Raw genomic sequence first — 18,759 nt, forward strand, 5'->3', positions numbered from 1 at the left:
CGTGTAATACCGGCTCCGGCCGGGAGGGCGGCGGTGTGCCGGGAGGTTGTGTGTAATACCAGCTCCGGCCGGGAGGGCGGCGGTGTGCCGAGAGGTTTGTGTGTAATACCGGCTGCGGCCGGGAGGGCGGCGGTGTAACGGGAGGTTGGCGTGTAATACCAGCTCCGGCCGGGAGGGCGGCGGTGTGCCGGGAGGTTTGAATGTAATACCGGCTCCGGCGGGCGGGCGGCGGTGTGCCGGGACGTTTGAGTGTAATACCGGCTGTGGCCGGGAGGGCGGCGGTGTGCCGGGAGGTTTGTGTGTAATACCGGGCCCGGCCGGGAGGGCGGCGGTGTGCCGTGACGTTGTGTGTAATACCGGGCCCGGCCGGGAGGGCAGCGGTGTGCCGGGAGGTTTGTGTGTAATACCGGCTCGGCCGGGCGGTTGGCGGTGTGCCGGGAGGTTTGTGTGTAATACCGGGCCCGGCCGGGAGGGCGGCGGTGTGCCGGGAGGTTTGAATGTAATTCCGGCCCCGGCCGGGAGGGCGGCGGTGTGCCGGGAGGTTTCACTGTAATACCGGCCCCGGCCGGGAGGGCGGCGGTGTGCCGGGCTCCGGACTCTCTCTCAGTCCCTGCCCCGCCGCCGCTCTGATGGATGTGGACGCTGCGCTGCTGTCGGTCGGTGAATTCGGGAGATATCAGAAACGGCTGACGGTGACGTTCGTCCTGTTGCAGGTTGGTGCCCGGGTCCGGCAGGAAGCAACTGCTTCAAACTCGAACTGAAAACCGACCGGGAAGCGGGTGTTTCCCTTCATCCTCCCCTCCCCCCCTTTACCCCCTCAGCTCCCTCTTACCCTCCCTCTGGCCCCCATTTAGCTGGGCTCCTCACCCATTGATTACCCTCTGTACCTCCTGTTTCCTCTCCAGTCTGTAAAGCCCAGCTTCACACTACCTCTTTCTGATCTCTTCCTCTGTCACTCTGTTCCTGTGATGTGGCGATGCTGGTGTTGGACTGGGGTAAGCACAGTAAGGAGTCTCACAACAGGTTAAAGTCCAACAGGTTTATCTGGTAGCAAAAGCCACTAGCTTTCGGAACAGGCTGTTCCTTCGTCAGGTAAGTGGGAGTTCTGTTCACAAACAGGGCATATAAAGACACAAACTCAATTTACAGAATAATGGTTGGAATGTGAGTCTTTACAGGTAATAAAGTCTTAAAGGTACAGACAATGTGAGTGGAGAGAGGGTTAAGCACAGGTTAAAGAGATGTGTATTGTCTTCAGACAGGACAGTTAGTGAGATTTTGCAAGCCCAGGCAAGTCATTATGGGGGTTACAGATCGTGTGACATGAACCCAAGATCCCGGTTGACGCCGTCCTCATGTGTGCGGAACTTGGCTATCAGTTTCTGCTCAGCGACTCTGCGCTGTCGTGTGTTGTGAAGGACGTCTTGGAGAACGCTTACCCGAAGATCAGAGGCTGAATGCCCGTGACTGCTGAAGTGCTCCCCAACAGGAAGAGAACACTCCTGCCTGGTGATTGTCGAACGGTGTTCATTCATCTGTTCTTGTAGCGTCTCCCCAATGTACCATGCCTCGGGACATCCTTTTCTGCAGCGTATCAGGTAGACAACGTTGGCTGAGTTCCAAGAGTAGGTACCGTGTACCTGCTGGATGGTATTCTCACGTGAGATGATGGCATCCGTGTCGATGATCTGGCACGTCTTGCAGAGGTTGCTGTGGCAGGGTTGTGTGGTGTCGTGGTCACTGTTCTCCTGAAGGCTGGGTAGTTTGCTGTGGACAATGGTCTGTTTGAGATTGTGTGGTTGTTTGAAGACAAGATGTGGGGGTGTGGGGATGGCCTTGGCGGAATGTTCGTCTTCATCAATGACATGTTGAAGGCTCTGGAGGAGATGCCGTAGCTTCTCCGCTCCGGGGAAGTACTGGACGACGAAGGGTACTCTGTCCACCGTGTCCCGTGTTTGTCTTCTGAGGTCGTTGGTGCGGTTTTTCGCTGTGGCGCGTCGGAACTGTTGATCAATGAGTCGAGCACCATATCCTGTTCTTATGAGGACATCTTTCAGTGCGTGGAGGTGTCTGTTGCGATCCTCCTCATCTGAGCAGATCCTGTGTATACGGAGAGGGCTTGTCCATAGCGGATGGCTTCTTTAACGTGTTTAGGGTGGAAGCTGGAGAAGTGGAGCATCGTGAGGTTATCCGTGGGCTTGCGGTACAGTGAAGTACTGAGGTGACCATCCTTAATGGAGATGCGTGTGTCCAAGAATGTAACCGATTCCGGAGAGTAGTCCATGGTGAATCTGATGGTGGGATGGAACTTGTTGATGTCGTCATATAGTTGTTTCAGTGATTGTTCACCATGAGTCCAAAGGAAGAAAATGTCATTGATGTGTCTAGTGTACAGCATCGGTTGAAGGTTCTGTGCAGTGAAGAAGTCTTGTTCAAACCTCTGCATGAAGATATTGGCATATTGAGGTGCGAATGTGGTCCCCATGGCTGTTCCGTGTGTCTGGATGAAGAACTGGTTGTTGAAGGTGAAGATATTGTGGTCCAGGATGAAGCGGATGAGTTGTAAAATTGTATCTGGAGATTGGCAGTTGTCGGCGTTGAGTACTGAGGCAGTTGCAGCAATGCCGTCGTTGTGGGGGATGTGACAGGTTTCTGCAGCTTCCACAGAGTTTGAGAAGTTGGGCATCTTGATGACATTGATCAATAAGTTTCATTGTTGTTGTAATTTTGAGGAACAGCCAATATGTTTCATGGAATCCCCAGATTTGCAGATTGGCCGGGTGGTTAACAGTGAGGTTGTGTGTCTTGGGCTACAAGAAGATTTCAACGGTATGGTCAAATGGGCAGATAAATGGCTGAAAAGTGGGAGGAGATATACTTTGGAAAGAGTAATTTGACAAGGAATAATTCAATGAACGACACTAGTTCTGTGGAACAAAGAGACCCTGGTGTATTTGTCCAGAACTCTGAAAGCGGAAGGACATGTTAGTCGGGTGGTGAAAAAGGCAAATGGGACACTCGCCTTTATCAATCGAGGCATAGATTATAAAAGCAGGGAAGTCATGTTGGAGTTGTATAGAACCGTGGTGAGGCCACAGCTGGAGCACTGCATGCAGTTCTGGTCGCCACATTATAGGAAGGATGTGATTGCACTGGAGGGGGTGCAGAGGAGATTCACCAGGATGCTGCCTGGGATGGAACATTTAAGTTATGAAGAGAGGTTGGGTAGACTTGGGTTGTTTTCGTTGGAGCAGAGAAGACTGAGGGGTGACCTGATCGAGGTGTTCAAGATTATGAGGGGCATGGACAGAGTGGAGAAGGAGCAGCTGTTCCCCTTAGTTGAAGAGTCCGCCACAAGGGGATGTTGGTTCAAGGTGAGGGCAGGAGGTTTCGGGGGAAGGATGTGAGGCAAACCTTTTTTACCCAGAGGATGGCGACAGTCTGGAATATGCTGCCCGAGAGGGTGGCAGAGGAGGGTGGTCGAGGTGGGTTGCCTCACATCCTTTAAAATCTACCTGGATGAGTACTTGTCACGTTATAACATTTAAGGCGATGGGCCAAGTGCTGGTAAATGGGATGAGGTGGGAGGTCAGGTGTTTATCGTTTGTCAGAGCAGACTCGATGGGCTGAAGGGCCTTTTCTGCACTGTACGATTCTGTGGTTGTATTTTATGACTTTCTACAATCTGACACAAGATGACACAATGCATCATTGCTACTGCTGCATTTGTAGCGTGTCGGGCTCTGTATGAAAGTGCAGTTCAGTGACAGAATTGTGTATCGAGACCACCTAAATTCAAACAATCATAAACTCAGTAAAGACTAATACTAAAGCAGGACTGCTGAGAAATAAAATGTTCAGCTAAAACTGAGAGAAAAATATCATTACGTTTGGCAGGGTAGGCACAGTTAATCAAATCAGATCTCCACAGAAAAGTACATAGAATAAAAAACAAAGCAAACAGATTAGAAATACAATTAAACAGCAGAACAGATTCAGCAGCGTGATAACAGAATTTGGGCGGAAATTATGAGGACAGATTGCACAAACTTGGCTTGTATTTGCTTGGGTTCTGCAGACTGAGGAGTGATCTGGTCAAGGTGCTGAAAATGTTAAAAGGGTTTAGTTGGGTCGAAACTATTTTGTCTGGCAGAGGAATCAAGGACAAGGTGAACTAATCTTCAAATTTGAGCTCGGCCACCCAGCAGTGAAATGAGGAAGGACTTTGTCTCACAAAGATTGATGTAAATCTGAAATCCTGTCGTCAGTCGTCTGTGAACTGTGGGAGCTTTAAAAGTTGGAGGTTGATAGATTTTTGTTTGACAAGTATATTGCTCGGCATGGAGCACAGCTGGGTAAATGGATTTAAACCATCTAGTTGAATGTAAGAGCTGGTCTGAGGAGCTAACTGGAGGTCTCCTGTTGCTATATTCCTAAAGATTCTTATGGCACTTAAGAAGAGGAAAATGATGGAGTGCTGATTGAGTCAGAAGTGGAGTTATATGGAGGGGATGGAAGTGAAGCCAGTGCAATGTACCTCCTGCAGAATGTTTGAGGTGAGGGACGCCGTCAGTGTCCCTGCTGATTACACCTGTGGGAGGTGCACCCATCTGCAGCTCCTCCAAGACCGCGTTAAGGAGCTGGAGCTGGAGTTGGATGAGCTTAGGGTCATCAGGGAGGCAGAGAGGGCCATAGATACAAGCTTCAGGGATATAGTTGCTCCAGGGAATGAAAATAGATGGGTGACAGTGAGAGGGGCTGGGAGGAAGCAGTCGGTGCGGGGATCCCCTGTGGTCGTTCCCCTTAGCAACAAGTATTCCACTTTGGATACAGGTGAGGGGGGCGACCTACCAGTGGTAAGCCGCAGTGACCAGATCGCCAGCGCTGAGTCCGTCCCTGTGGCTCAGAAGGGAAAGGGGGAAGAGCGGTAGAGCTATAGTTATTGGGGACTCGTTTGTTAGAGGGATAGATAGGAGGTTCTGTGGCAACAAGAGAGACTCACGGATGGTATGTTGCCTCCCGGATGCCAGGGTCCGTGACATCTCCGACCGTGTCTAAAGGGGGAGGGGGAATAGTCACAAGTCGTGGTGCACGTCGGCACCAAAGACATAGGTAAGAGAGGGGACGTGGATTTAAAACAGGAATTCAGGGAGCTAGGGTGGAAGCTGAGAGCCAGGACAAAACAGGTTGTCATCTCTGATATGTTGCCGGTGCCACGGGATAGCGAGTTGAGGAATAGGGAGAGAGTGCAGTTAAACACATGGATGCAGGGATGGTGTAGGAGGGAGGGTTTTAGCTATGTGGATAATTGGAACACTTTCTGGGGAAGGTGGGACCTGTACCAACAGGACGGGGTGCACCTGAACCAGAGGGGCACCAATATCCTGGGAGGGAAATTTGCTACAGCTCTTCGGGGGGGGTTTAAACTAATTTGTCAGGGGGATGGGAAAAGGAGTTGTAGTCTGGAGGTCAGTGAGTGTAGTGAGGTACTGGGAAGGGTATCATGGTCAAAGGTGGGTACCAGCAGACAAGAAGGTGGGTTGAAGTGTGTCTACTTCAATGCAAGGAGCATCCGAAATAAGGTAGGTGAACTTGGGGCGTGGATTGGCACTTGGGACTACGATGTTGTGGCCATTATGGAGACATGGATAGAACAAGGACAGGAATGGTTGTTGGAAGTTCCGGGGTATAGATGTTTCAGTAAGTATAGGGTAGCTGGTAAAAGAGGTGGAGGAGTGGCACTGTTAATCAAGGAGAGTGTAACGGCTGCAGAAAGGCATTTCGAAGAGGATCTGCCTACAGAGGTAATATGGGCTGAGGTTAGGAATAGGAAAGGAGCGGTCACGTTGTTAGGAGTTTACTATAGGCCCCCAAATAGTAATAGAGATGTGGAGCAAGAAATTGCTAAGAAGATTATGGATAGGTGTGGGGGTCACAGGGTAGTTGTCATGGGGGACTTTAACTTTCCAAATATTGATTGGAGCCTTTATAGGTCGAATAGTTCGGATGGGGCAGTTTTTGTGCAGTGTGTGCAGGAGGGGTTCCTGACACAATATGTGGATAAGCCGACAAGAGGTGGGGCCACATTGGATTTGGTAATGGGAAATGAACCGGGCCAAGTGTTAGATTTGGTTGTGGGAGAGCACTTTGGAGATAGTGACCACAATTCGGTGTCTTTTGTTATTGCAATGGAGAGGGAGAGGGCCATGCGGCAGGGCATAGTTTACAATTGGGGGAGAGGTAATTATGATGCAATCAGGCGGGAATTAGGAAGCATAGGATGGGAACAAAAATTGTCAGGGAAAGGCACTAATGATAAGTGGAACTTTTTCAAGGAACAAATACTGTGTGTCCTTGATAGGTATGTCCCTGCCAGGCAGAGAGGAAATGGCTGAGTGAGGGAACCATGGTTCACAAAAGAGGTGGAATGTCTTGTCAAGAGGAAGAAGGAAGCATATGTAAGGTTGAGAAAACAAGGTTCAGTTGGCTTGATGGAGGGTTACAAGTTAGCAAGAAATGAGCTGAAAAAGGGGCTTAGGAGAGCTGGGAGGGGGCATGAGAAGTTCTTGGCGGGTCGGATCAAGGAAAACCCCAAGGCTTTTTACTTTTATGTGAGGAATAAAAGAATGACCAGAGTGAGGTTGGGGCCGGTCAAGGACGGCAGTGGGAATTTGTGCATGGAGTCATAGAAATAGAAATCATAGAAACCCTACAGTGCAGAAGGAGGCCATTCGGCCCATCAAGTCTGCACCGACCACAATCCCACCCAGGCCCTACCCCCACATATTTACCCGCTAATCCCTCTAACCTACACATCCCAGGACTCTAAGGGGCAATTTTTTTTTAACCTGGCCAATCAACCTAACCCACACATCTTTGGACTGTGGGAGGAAACCGGAGCACCCGGAGGAAACCCACGCAGACACGAGGAGAATGTGCAAACTCCACACAGACAGCGACCCAAGCCGGGAATCGAACCCGGGACCCTGGAGCTGTGAAGCAGCAGTGCTAACCACTGTGCTACCGTGCCGCCAGAAGAGATAGGAGAGGTGATGAATGAATACTTTTCTTCGGTGTTCACCAAGGAGAGGGGCCATGTTTTTGAGGAAGAGAGGGTGTCACAGGCTGATAGGCTGGAGGAAGTAGATGTTCGGAGGGAAGATGTACTAGCAATTTTGAATAAACTGAAAGTTGATCAGTCCCCTGGGCCTGATGAAATATATCCTAGGAGTCTTTGGGAGGCAAGGGATGAGATAGCAGAGCCTTTGGCATTGATCTTTGCGTCCTCACTGTCCACGGGGGTGGTGCCAGAGGACTGGAGAGTGGCGAATGTGGTTCCCCTGTTTAAGAAAGGGAATAGAAATGACCCTGGTAATTATAGGCCGGTTAGTCTTTCTTCGGTGGTCGGTAAGTTGATGGAAAAGGTCCTCAGGGATAGGATTTACAACCATTTAGAAAGATGCAGCTTAATCCGGGATAGTCAGCACGGATTTGTGAAGGGCAAGTCTTGCCTCACAAATTTGATAGAATTTTTTGAGGAGGTAACTAAGTATGTAGATGAAGGTAGTGCAGTTGATGTCATATACATGGATTTTAGTAAGGCGGTTGATAAAGTCCCCCGTGGTCGGCTTATGAAGAAAGTAAGGATGTGTGGGATAGAGGGAAGTTTGGCCGATTGGATAGGTAACTGGCTATCTAACAGAAGACAGAGGGTGGTGGTGGATGGAAAATTTTCGGACTGGAAACCGGTTACCAGCGGAGTGCCACAGGGATCAGTGCTTGGTCCTCTGCTATTTGTCATTTTTATTAATGACTTGGAGGAGGGGGCTGAAGGGTGGATCAGTAAATTTGCTGATGACACCAAGATTGGTGGAGTAGTGGATGAGGTGGAGGGCTGTTGTAGGCTGCAAAGAGATGTAGATAGGATGCAGAGCTGGGCTGAAAAATGGCAAATGGAGTTTAACCCTGACAAATGCGAGGTGATTCATTTTGGTAGGACAAATTGAAATGTGGATTATAGGGTCAAAGGTAGGGTTCTGAAGAATGTGGAGGAACAGAGAGATCTTGGGGTTCATATCCATAGATCTCTGAAGGTTGCCACTCAAGTGGATAGAGCCGTGAAGAAGGCCTATAGTGTGTTGGCGTTCATTAACAGGGGGTTTGAGTTTAAGAGCCGTGGGGTTATGCTGCAACTGTACAGGACCTTGGTGAGACCACATTTGGAATATTGTGTGCAGTTCTGGTCACCTCACTATAAGAAGGATGTGGAGACACTGGAAAGAGTGCAAAGGAGATTTACCAGGATGCTGCCTGGTTTGGAGGGTAGGTCTTATGAGGAAAGGTTGAGGGAACTTGGGCTTTTCTCTTTGGAGCGGAGGAGGTTGAGAGGAGACTTGATAGAGGTTTATAAGATGATGAGGGGGATAGATAGAGTGAACGTTCAATGACTATTTCCTCGGGTGAATGGAGTGGTAACTAAGGGGCATAACTATAGGGTTCATGGTGGGAGATATAGGAATGATGTCCGAGGTAGGTTTTTTACTCCGAGAGTGGTTGGGGTGTGGAATGGACTGCCTGCAGTGATAGTGGAGTCAGAAACTTTAGGAACATTTAAGAAGCTATTGGTTAGGCACATGGGGTACTTCGGGATGATAGGGAGGAAATAGCTTGATTTGGGTTTCAGACAAAGCTCGGCACAACAACGTGGGCCGAAGGGCCTGTTCTGTGCTGTACTGTTCTATGTTCTAAGTGGAAAGTACATGACAGAGGAAGCTGCAGAGCATATTTCCTTCACTCACCTGCCCAGGGGGCAAGGGTCACTGCAATGTCCTTATTGCCTTCAGGGCTTAGAGTTGCTAGCCCAAAACCAATTCCTGATCTAAGTTCGGACACTCTGGTCTCTAATAGTCCTCTGGGAAGCACCCCATGTCAAATTTGACACAGGAAACCTGGAGGAATGGTTTCCAGAGACAGGAGGCTCAGGGACCAGAGCGGATTAAAGATAGCCAGAGGTGAGTTGAGATACTTTGGAAGCAGTGAGTGTAGATGTGATCAGATAAGTACTGTCTGACAGGATGATGGAGGTCAAATCAACAATAACTCTCAGTAAGGAAGTTGGATGAAGATTTCAAAAAGAGATAACTAAATGACAGGGCTATAGGTGCAGTGGCGAGCACTGCTGCCTCACAGCACCAGGGACTCGGGTTCGATTCCCTGTGTGGAGTTTGCACGTTCCCCCCGTGTCTGTGTGGGTTTCCTCCGGGTGCTCTAGTTTCTTCCCACAGTCCGAAAGACATGCTAATTAAGTGCATTGGCCATGCTAAATTCTCCCTTGGTGTATCCGAACAGGCGCCAGAGTGTGGCGACTAGGGGATTTTCGCAGTAACTTCATTGCAGTGTTAATGTAAACCTACATGTGATGAATAAATATACTTAACCTTCAGCAAAAACAGTGAGTCGGGCGACTTACAAAGAAGTGTCTCAGGGCTGGCAGAGATAGGATGGGTAGAATGGCTTTCTGGACTGTGGTATTCTGTGCTGAAGCCACAAGGTGACTTGTGAAGGATTCTTCTACGGACGAATTCTGATTCATAAACAAAATTGTGACCCTTGGATAAGGAAATGTGTTATTTAAAATCTCATCAGGTAAATTATCTGTATTTGCATTGCACTGTAATAAAGATCAAGGTTTCAGCTTGCTTTGGCACCGTGTAACTCATTACATATTTCTCCTTTCTACTTAATTTATCACTTTTCAAAAAGTGAGGGGAAGCCAACTGAGGGGAATGTTCACTGTCCAGTTTACTCTATTACACTGAGGGCAGTGTTCACTGTCCAGTTTACTCTGTTACACTGAGGGCACTGTTCACTGTCCAGTTTACTCTGTTACACTGAGGGGAATGTTCACTGTCCAGTTTACTCTGTTACACTGAGGGCAGTGTTCACTGTCCAGTTTACTCTATTACACTGAGGGGAATGTTGACTGTCCAGTTTACTCTGTTACACTGAGGGCAGTGTTCACTGTCCAGTTTACTCTATTACACTGAGGAGAATGTTCACTGTCCAGTTTACTCTGTTACACTGAGGGGAATGTTTACTGTCCAGTTTACTCTGTTACACTGAGGGCAGTGTTCACTGTCCAGTTTACTATGTTACACTGAGGGGAATGTTCACTGTCCAGTTTACTCTATTACACTGAGGGGAATGTTCACTGTCCAGTTTACTCTGTTACACTGAGGGCAGTGTTCACTGTCCAGTTTACTCTATTACACTGAGGAGAATGTTCACTGTCCAGTTTACTCTGTTACACTGAGGGGAATATTTACTGTCCAGTTTACTCTATTACACTGAGGGGAATGTTCACTGTCCAGTTTACTCTATTACACTGAGGGGAATGTTCACTGTCCAGTTTACTCTATTACACTGAGGGGAATGTTTACTGTCCAGTTTACTCTGTTACACTGAGGGCAGTGTTCACTGTCCAGTTTACTCTATTACACTGAGGGGAATGTTCACTGTCCAGTTTACTCTGTTACACTGAGGGGAATATTTACTGTCCAGTTTACTCTATTACACTGAGGGGAATGTTCACTGTCCAGTTTACTCTATTACACTGAGGGGAATGTTCACTGTCCAGTTTACTCTGTTACACTGAGGGGAATGTTCACTGTCCAGTTTACTCTATTACACTGAGGAGAATGTTCATTGTCCAGTTTACTCTGTTACACTGAGGGGAATGTTCACTGTCCAGTTTACTCTATTACACTGAGGGGAATATTTACTGTCCAGTTTACTCTATTACACTGAGGGGAATGTTCACTGTCCAGTTTACTCTATTACACTGAGGGGAATGTTCACTGTCCAGTTTACTCTGTTACACTGAGGGGAATGTTCACTGTCCAGTTTACTCTATTACACTGAGGGGAATGTTTACTGTCCAGTTTACTCTATTACACTGAGGAGAATGTTCATTGTCCAGTTTACTCTGTTACACTGAGGGGAATGTTCACTGTCCAGTTTACTCTATTACACTGAGGGGAATATTTACTGTCCAGTTTACTCTATTACACTGAGGGGAATGTTCACTGTCCAGTTTACTCTATTACACTGAGGGCAGTGTTCACTGTCCAGTTTACTCTGTTACACTGAGGGCAGTGTTCACTGTCCAGTTTACTCTATTACACTGAGGGGAATGTTCACTGTCCAGTTTACTCTGTTACACTGAGGGGAATGTTCACTGTCCAGTTTACTCTATTACACTGAGGAGAATGTTCATTGTCCAGTTTACTCTATTACACTGAGGGGAATGTTTACTGTCCAGTTTACTCTATTACACTGAGGAGAATGTTCATTGTCCAGTTTACTCTGTTACACTGAGGGCAGTGTTCACTGTCCAGTTTACTCTATTACACTGAGGGGAATGTTTACTGTCCAGTTTACTCTGTTACACTGAGGGCAGTGTTCACTGTCCAGTTTACTCTGTTACACTGAGGGGAATGTTCACTGTCCAGTTTACTCTGTTACACTGAGGGCAGTGTTCACTGTCCAGTTTACTCTATTACACTGAGGGGAATGTTCACTGTCCAGTTTACTCTGTTACACTGAGGGCAGTGTTCACTGTCCAGTTTACTCTGTTACACTGAGGGGAATGTTCACTGTCCAGTTTACTCTATTACACTGAGGGGAATGTTCACTGTCCAGTTTACTCTATTACACTGAGGGGAATGTTCACTGTCCAGTTTACTCTGTTACACTGAGGAGAATGTTCACTGTCCAGTTTACTCTGTTACACTGAGGGCAGTGTTCACTGTCCAGTTTACTCTATTACACTGAGGAGAATGTTCATTGTCCAGTTTACTCTATTACACTGAGGGGAATATTCACTGTCCAGTTTACTCTGTTACACTGAGGGCAGTGTTCACTGTCCAGTTTACTCTATTACACTGAGGGGAATGTTCACTGTCCAGTTTACTCTATTACACTGAGGGGAATGTTCACTGTCCAGTTTACTCTATTACACTGAGGGGAATGTTCACTGTCCAGTTTACTCTGTTACACTGAGGAGAATGTTCACTGTCCAGTTTACTCTGTTACACTGAGGGCAGTGTTCACTGTCCAGTTTACTCTATTACACTGAGGAGAATGTTCATTGTCCAGTTTACTCTATTACACTGAGGGGAATATTCACTGTCCAGTTTACTCTGTTACACTGAGGGCAGTGTTCACTGTCCAGTTTACTCTGTTACACTGAGGGCAGTGTTCACTGTCCAGTTTACTCTGTTACACTGAGGGCAGTGTTCACTGTCCAGTTTACTCTATTACACTGAGGGGAATGTTCACTGTCCCGTTTACTCTATTACACTGAGGGGAATGTTCACTGTCCAGTTTACTCTGTTACACTGAGGGCAGTGTTCACTGTCCAGTTTACTCTATTACACTGAGGGGAATGTTCACTGTCCAGTTTACTCTGTTACACTGAGGGGAATGTTCACTGTCCAGTTTACTCTGTTACACTGATTGGAATGTTCACTGTCCAGTTTACTCTATTACACTGAGGGGAATGTTCACTGTCCAGTTTACTCTGTTACACTGAGGGCAGTGTTCACTGTCCAGTTTACTCTATTACACTGAGGGGAATGTTTACTGTCCAGTTTACTCTATTACACTGAGGGGAATGTTCACTGTCCAGTTTACTCTATTACACTGAGGGGAATGTTTACTGTCCAGTTTACTCTATTACACTGAGGGGAATGTTTACTGTCCAGTTTACTCTGTTACACTGAGGGGAATGTTCACTGTCCAGTTTACTCTATTACACTGAGGGCAGTGTTCACTGTCCAGTTTACTCTATTACCCTGAGGGGAATGTTTACTGTCCAGTTTACTCTGTTACACTGAGGAGAATGTTCACTGTCCAGTTTACTCTGTTACACTGAGGGCAGTGTTCACTGTCCAGTTTACTCTGTTACACTGAGGGCAGTGTTCACTGTCCAGTTTACTCTATTACACTGAGGGCAGTGTTCACTGTCCAGTTTACTCTATTACACTGAGGGGAATGTTCACTGTCCAGTTTACTCTGTTACACTGAGGGCAGTGTTCACTGTCCAGTTTACTCTATTACCCTGAGGGGAATGTTTACTGTCCAGTTTACTCTGTTACACTGAGGAGAATGTTCACTGTCCAGTTTACTCTGTTACACTGAGGGCAGTGTTCACTGTCCAGTTTACTCTATTACACTGAGGGGAATGTTCACTGTCCAGTTTACTCTATTACACTGAGGGGAATGTTCACTGTCCAGTTTACTCTATTACACTGAGGGCAGTGTTCACTGTCCAGTTTACTCTATTACACTGAGGGCAGTGTTCACTGTCCAGTTTACTCTATTACCCTGAGGGGAATGTTTACTGTCCAGTTTACTCTGTTACACTGAGGAGAATGTTCACTGTCCAGTTTTCTCTGTTACACTGAGGGCAGTGTTCACTGTCCAGTTTACTCTATTACACTGAGGGGAATGTTCACTGTCCAGTTTACTCTGTTACACTGAGGAGAATGTTCACTGTCCAGTTTACTCTGTTACACTGAGGAGAATGTTCACTGTCCAGTTTACTCTGTTACACTGAGGGCAGTGTTCACTGTCCAGTTTACTCTGTTACACTGAGGAGAATGTTCACTGTCCAGTTTACTCTGTTACACTGAGGGGAATGTTCACTGTCCAGTTTACTCTATTACACTGATTGGAATGTTCACTGTCCAGTTTACTCTATTACACTGAGGGAAATGTTCACTGTCCAGTTTACTCTGTTACACTGAGGAGAATGTTCACTGTCCAGTTTACTCTGTTACACTGATTGGAATGTTCACTGTCCAGTTTACTCTATTACACTGAGGGAAATGTTCACTGTCCAGTTTACTCTATTACACTGAGGAGAATGTTCACTGTCCAGTTTACTTTGTTACACTGAGGGGAATGTTCACTATCCAGTTTACTTTGTTACACTGAGGGGAATGTTCACTGTCCAGTTTACTCTGTTACACTGAGGGCAGTGTTCACTGTCCAGTTTACTCTATTACACTGAGGAGAATGTTCACTGTCCAGTTTACTCTATTACACTGAGGAGAATGTTCAGTGTCCAGTTTACTCTATTACACTGAGGGGAATGTTCACTGTCCAGTTTACTCTGTTACACTGAGGAGAATGTTCACTGTCCAGTTTACTCTGTTACACTGAGGGCAGTGTTCACTGTCCAGTTTACTCTGTTACACTGAGGAGAATGTTCACTGTCCAGTTTACTCTATTACACTGAGGGGAATGTTCACTGTCCAGTTTACTCTATTACACTGAGGGGAATGTTCACTGTCCAGTTTACTCTGTTACACTGAGGGGAATGTTCACTGTCCAGTTTACTCTATTACACTGAGGGGAATGTTCACTGTCCAGTTTACTCTGTTACACTGAGGAGAATGTTCACTGTCCAGTTTACTCTGTTACACTGAGGGGAATGTTCACTGTCCAGTTTACTCTGTTACACTGAGGGGAATGTTCACTGTCCAGTTTACTCTGTTACACTGAGGGCAGTGTTCACTGTCCAGTTTACTCTATTACACTGAGGGCAGTGTTCACTATCCAGTTTACTTTGTTACACTGAGGGGAATGTTCACTGTCCAGTTGACTCTGTTACACTGAGGGGAATGTTTACTGTCCAGTTTACTCTGTTACACTGAGGGGAATGTTCACTGTCCAGTTTACTCTATTACACTGAGGGCAGTGTTCACTGTCCAGTTTACTCTATTACACTGAGGGGAATGTTCACTGTCCAGTTTACTCTATTACACTGAGGGGAATGTTCACTGTCCAGTTTACTCTGTTACACTGAGGGCAGTGTTCACTGTCCAGTTTACTCTATTACACTGAGGGCAGTGTTCACTGTCCAGTTTACTCTATTACACTGAGGGGAATGTTTACTGTCCAGTTTACTCTGTTACACTGAGGGCAGTGTTCACTGTCCAGTTTACTCTATTACACTGAGGGCAGTGTTCACTGTCCAGTTTACTCTATTACACTGAGGGGAATGTTCACTGTCCAGTTTACTCTGTTACACTGAGGGCAGTGTTCACTGTCCAGTTTACTCTATTACACTGAGGGCAGTGTTCACTGTCCAGTTTACTCTGTTACACTGAGGGGAATGTTTACTGTCCAGTTTACTCTATTACACTGAGGGGAATGTTCACTGTCCAGTTTACTCTATTACACTGAGGAGAATGTTCACTGTCCAGTTTACTCTGTTACACTGAGGGGAATGTTCACTGTCCAGTTGACTCTATTACACTGAGGAGAATGTTCACTATCCAGTTTACTTTGTTACACTGAGGGGAATGTTCACTGTCCAGTTTACTCTATTACACTGAGGAGAATGTTCACTGTCCAGTTTACTCTGTTACACTGAGGGGAATGTTCACTGTCCAGTTGACTCTATTACACTGAGGAGAATGTTCACTATCCAGTTTACTTTGTTACACTGAGGAGAATGTTCACTATCCAGTTTACTTTGTTACACTGAGGGGAATGTTCACTGTCCAGTTTACTCTGTTACACTGAGGAGAATGTTCACTATCCAGTTTACTCTATTACCCTGAGGGGAATGTTCACTGTCCAGTTTACTCTATTACCCTGAGGGGAATGTTCACTGTCCAGTTTACTCTATTACACTGAGGAGAATGTTCACTGTCCAGTTTACTCTATTACCCTGAGGGGAATGTTCACTGTCCAGCTTACTCTATTACACTGAGGAGAATGTTCACTGTCCAGTTTACTCTATTACACTGAGGGGAATGTTCACTGTCCAGTTTACTCTATTACCCTGAGGGGAATGTTCACTGTCCAGTTTACTCTATTACACTGAGGGGAATGTTCACTGTCCAGTTTACTCTATTACACTGAGGAGAATGTTCACTGTCCAGTTTACTCTATTACACTGAGGAGAATGTTCACTGTCCAGTTTACTCTATTACACTGAGGGGAATGTTCACTGTCCAGTTTACTCTATTACACTGAGGAGAATGTTCACTGTCCAGTTTACTCTATTACACTGAGGAGAATGTTCACTGTCCAGTTTACTCTGTTACACTGAGGGCAGTGTTCACTGTCCAGTTTACTCTATTACACTGAGGAGAATGTTCACTGTCCAGTTTACTCTGTTACACTGAGGGCAGTGTTCACTGTCCAGTTTACTCTATTACACTGAGGGCAGGGTTCACTGTCCAGTTTACTCTATTACCCTGAGGGCAGTGTTCACTGTCCAGTTTACTCTGTTACACTGAGGGCAGTGTTCACTGTCCAGTTTACTCTGTTACACTGAGGGGAATGTTCACTGTCCAGTTTACTCTATTACACTGAGGGCAGTGTTCACTGTCCAGTTTACTCTATTACACTGAGGGCAGTGTTCACTGTCCAGTTTACTCTATTACACTGTGGGGAATGTTCACTGTCCAGTTTACTCTGTTACACTGAGGGCAGTGTTCACTGTCCAGTTTACTCTATTACACTGAGGGCAGTGTTCACTGTCCAGTTTACTCTATTACCCTGAGGGGAATGTTCACTGTCCAGTTTACTCTATTACACTGAGGAGAATGTTCACTGTCCAGTTTACTCTATTACACTGAGGAGAATGTTCACTGTCCAGTTTACTCTATTACACTGAGGGGAATGTTCACTGTCCAGTTTACTCTATTACCCTGAGGGGAATGTTCACTGTCCAGTTTACTCTATTACACTGAGGAGAATGTTCACTGTCCAGTTTACTCTATTACACTGAGGAGAATGTTCACTGTCCAGTTTACTCTATTACCCTGAGGGGAATGTTCACTGTCCAGTTTCCTCTATTACACTGAGGGGAATGTTCACTGTCCAGTTTACTCTATTACACTGAGGGCAGTGTTCACTGTCCAGTTTACTCTATTACACTGAGGAGAATGTTCACTGTCCAGTTTACTCTATTACACTGAGGGGAATGTTCACTGTCCAGTTTACTCTATTACACTGAGGAGAATGTTCACTGTCCAGTTTACTCTATTACACTGAGGGGAATGTTCACTGTCCAGTTTACTCTATTACCCTGAGGGGAATGTTCACTGTCCAGTTTACTCTATTACACTGAGGAGAATGTTCACTGTCCAGTTTACTCTGTTACACTGAGGGCAGTGTTCACTGTCCAGTTTACTCTATTACACTGAGGGCAGTGTTCACTGTCCAGTTTACTCTGTTACACTGAGGGCAGTGTTCACTGTCCAGTTTACTCTGTTACACTGAGGGCAGTGTTCACTGTCCAGTTTACTCTATTACACTGAGGGCAGTGTTCACTGTCCAGTTTACTCTATTACACTGAGGAGAATGTTCACTGTCCAGTTTACTCTGTTACACTGAGGGGAATGTTTACTGTCCAGTTTACTCTATTACGCTGAGGGGAATGTTCACTGTCCAGTTTACTCTATTACACCGAGGGCAGTGTTCACTGTCCAGTTTACTCTATTACACTGAGGGCAGTGTTCACTGTCCAGTTTACTCTGTTACACTGAGGGGAATGTTCACTGTCCAGTTTACTCTGTTACACTGAGGGGAATGTTTACTGTCCAGTTTACTCTATTACACTGAGGGCAGTGTTCACTGTCCAGTTTACTCTATTACACTGAGGGCAGTGTTCACTGTCCAGTTTACTCTATTACACTGAGGGCAGTGTTCACTGTCCAGTTTACTCTGTTACACTGAGGGGAATGTTCACTGTCCAGTTTACTCTGTTACACTGAGGGGAATGTTCACTGTCCAGTTTACTCTATTACACTGAGGGCAGTGTTCACTGTCCAGTTTACTCTATTACACTGAGGGCAGTGTTCACTGTCCAGTTTACTCTGTTACACTGAGGGGAATGTTCACTGTCCAGTTTACTCTATTACACTGAGGGGAATGTTTACTGTCCAGTTTACTCTGTTACACTGAGGGGAATGTTCACTGTCCAGTTTACTCTGTTACACTGAGGGGAATGTTCACTGTCCAGTTTACTCTATTACACTGAGGGGAATGTTCACTGTCCAGTTTACTCTGTTACACTGAGGAGAATGTTCACTGTCCAGTTTACTCTGTTACACTGAGGAGAATGTTCACTGTCCAGTTTACTCTGTTACACTGAGGGCAGTGTTCACTGTCCAGTTTACTCTGTTACACTGAGGAGAATGTTCACTGTCCAGTTTACTCTGTTACACTGAGGGGAATGTTCACTGTCCAGTTTACTCTATTACACTGATTGGAATGTTCACTGTCCAGTTTACTCTATTACACTGAGGGAAATGTTCACTGTCCAGTTTACTCTGTTACACTGAGGAGAATGTTCACTGTCCAGTTTACTCTGTTACACTGATTGGAATGTTCACTGTCCAGTTTACTCTATTACACTGAGGGAAATGTTCACTGTCCAGTTTACTCTATTACACTGAGGAGAATGTTCACTGTCCAGTTTACTTTGTTACACTGAGGGGAATGTTCACTATCCAGTTTACTTTGTTACACTGAGGGGAATGTTCACTGTCCAGTTTACTCTGTTACACTGAGGGCAGTGTTCTCTGTCCAGTTTACTCTATTACACTGAGGAGAATGTTCACTGTCCAGTTTACTCTATTACACTGAGGAGAATGTTCAGTGTCCAGTTTACTCTATTACACTGAGGGGAATGTTCACTGTCCAGTTTACTCTGTTACACTGAGGAGAATGTTC

General features: G+C 46.2%; 1 protein-coding gene across 3 annotated transcripts in view; it reads left to right on the top strand.

Moving 5' to 3' along the window:
• The first annotated feature begins 593 nt into the window (after positions 1-593).
• slc22a15 (solute carrier family 22 member 15) overlaps positions 594-18,759 on the top strand; it is a 119,460-nt gene continuing 101,294 nt past the window's right edge. For all 3 annotated transcript variants that reach the window (XM_078223642.1, XM_078223644.1, XM_078223643.1), the window contains exon 1: positions 594-713. In XM_078223642.1, the coding sequence (XP_078079768.1) occupies positions 630-713 (84 nt within the window). In that variant the 5' untranslated portion in view covers positions 594-629. The remainder of the gene's footprint in view (positions 714-18,759) is intronic.

This window comes from Mustelus asterias, chromosome 11 (assembly GCF_964213995.1).
Source record: "Mustelus asterias chromosome 11, sMusAst1.hap1.1, whole genome shotgun sequence".
Classification (NCBI taxonomy): Eukaryota; Metazoa; Chordata; class Chondrichthyes; order Carcharhiniformes; family Triakidae; genus Mustelus; species Mustelus asterias.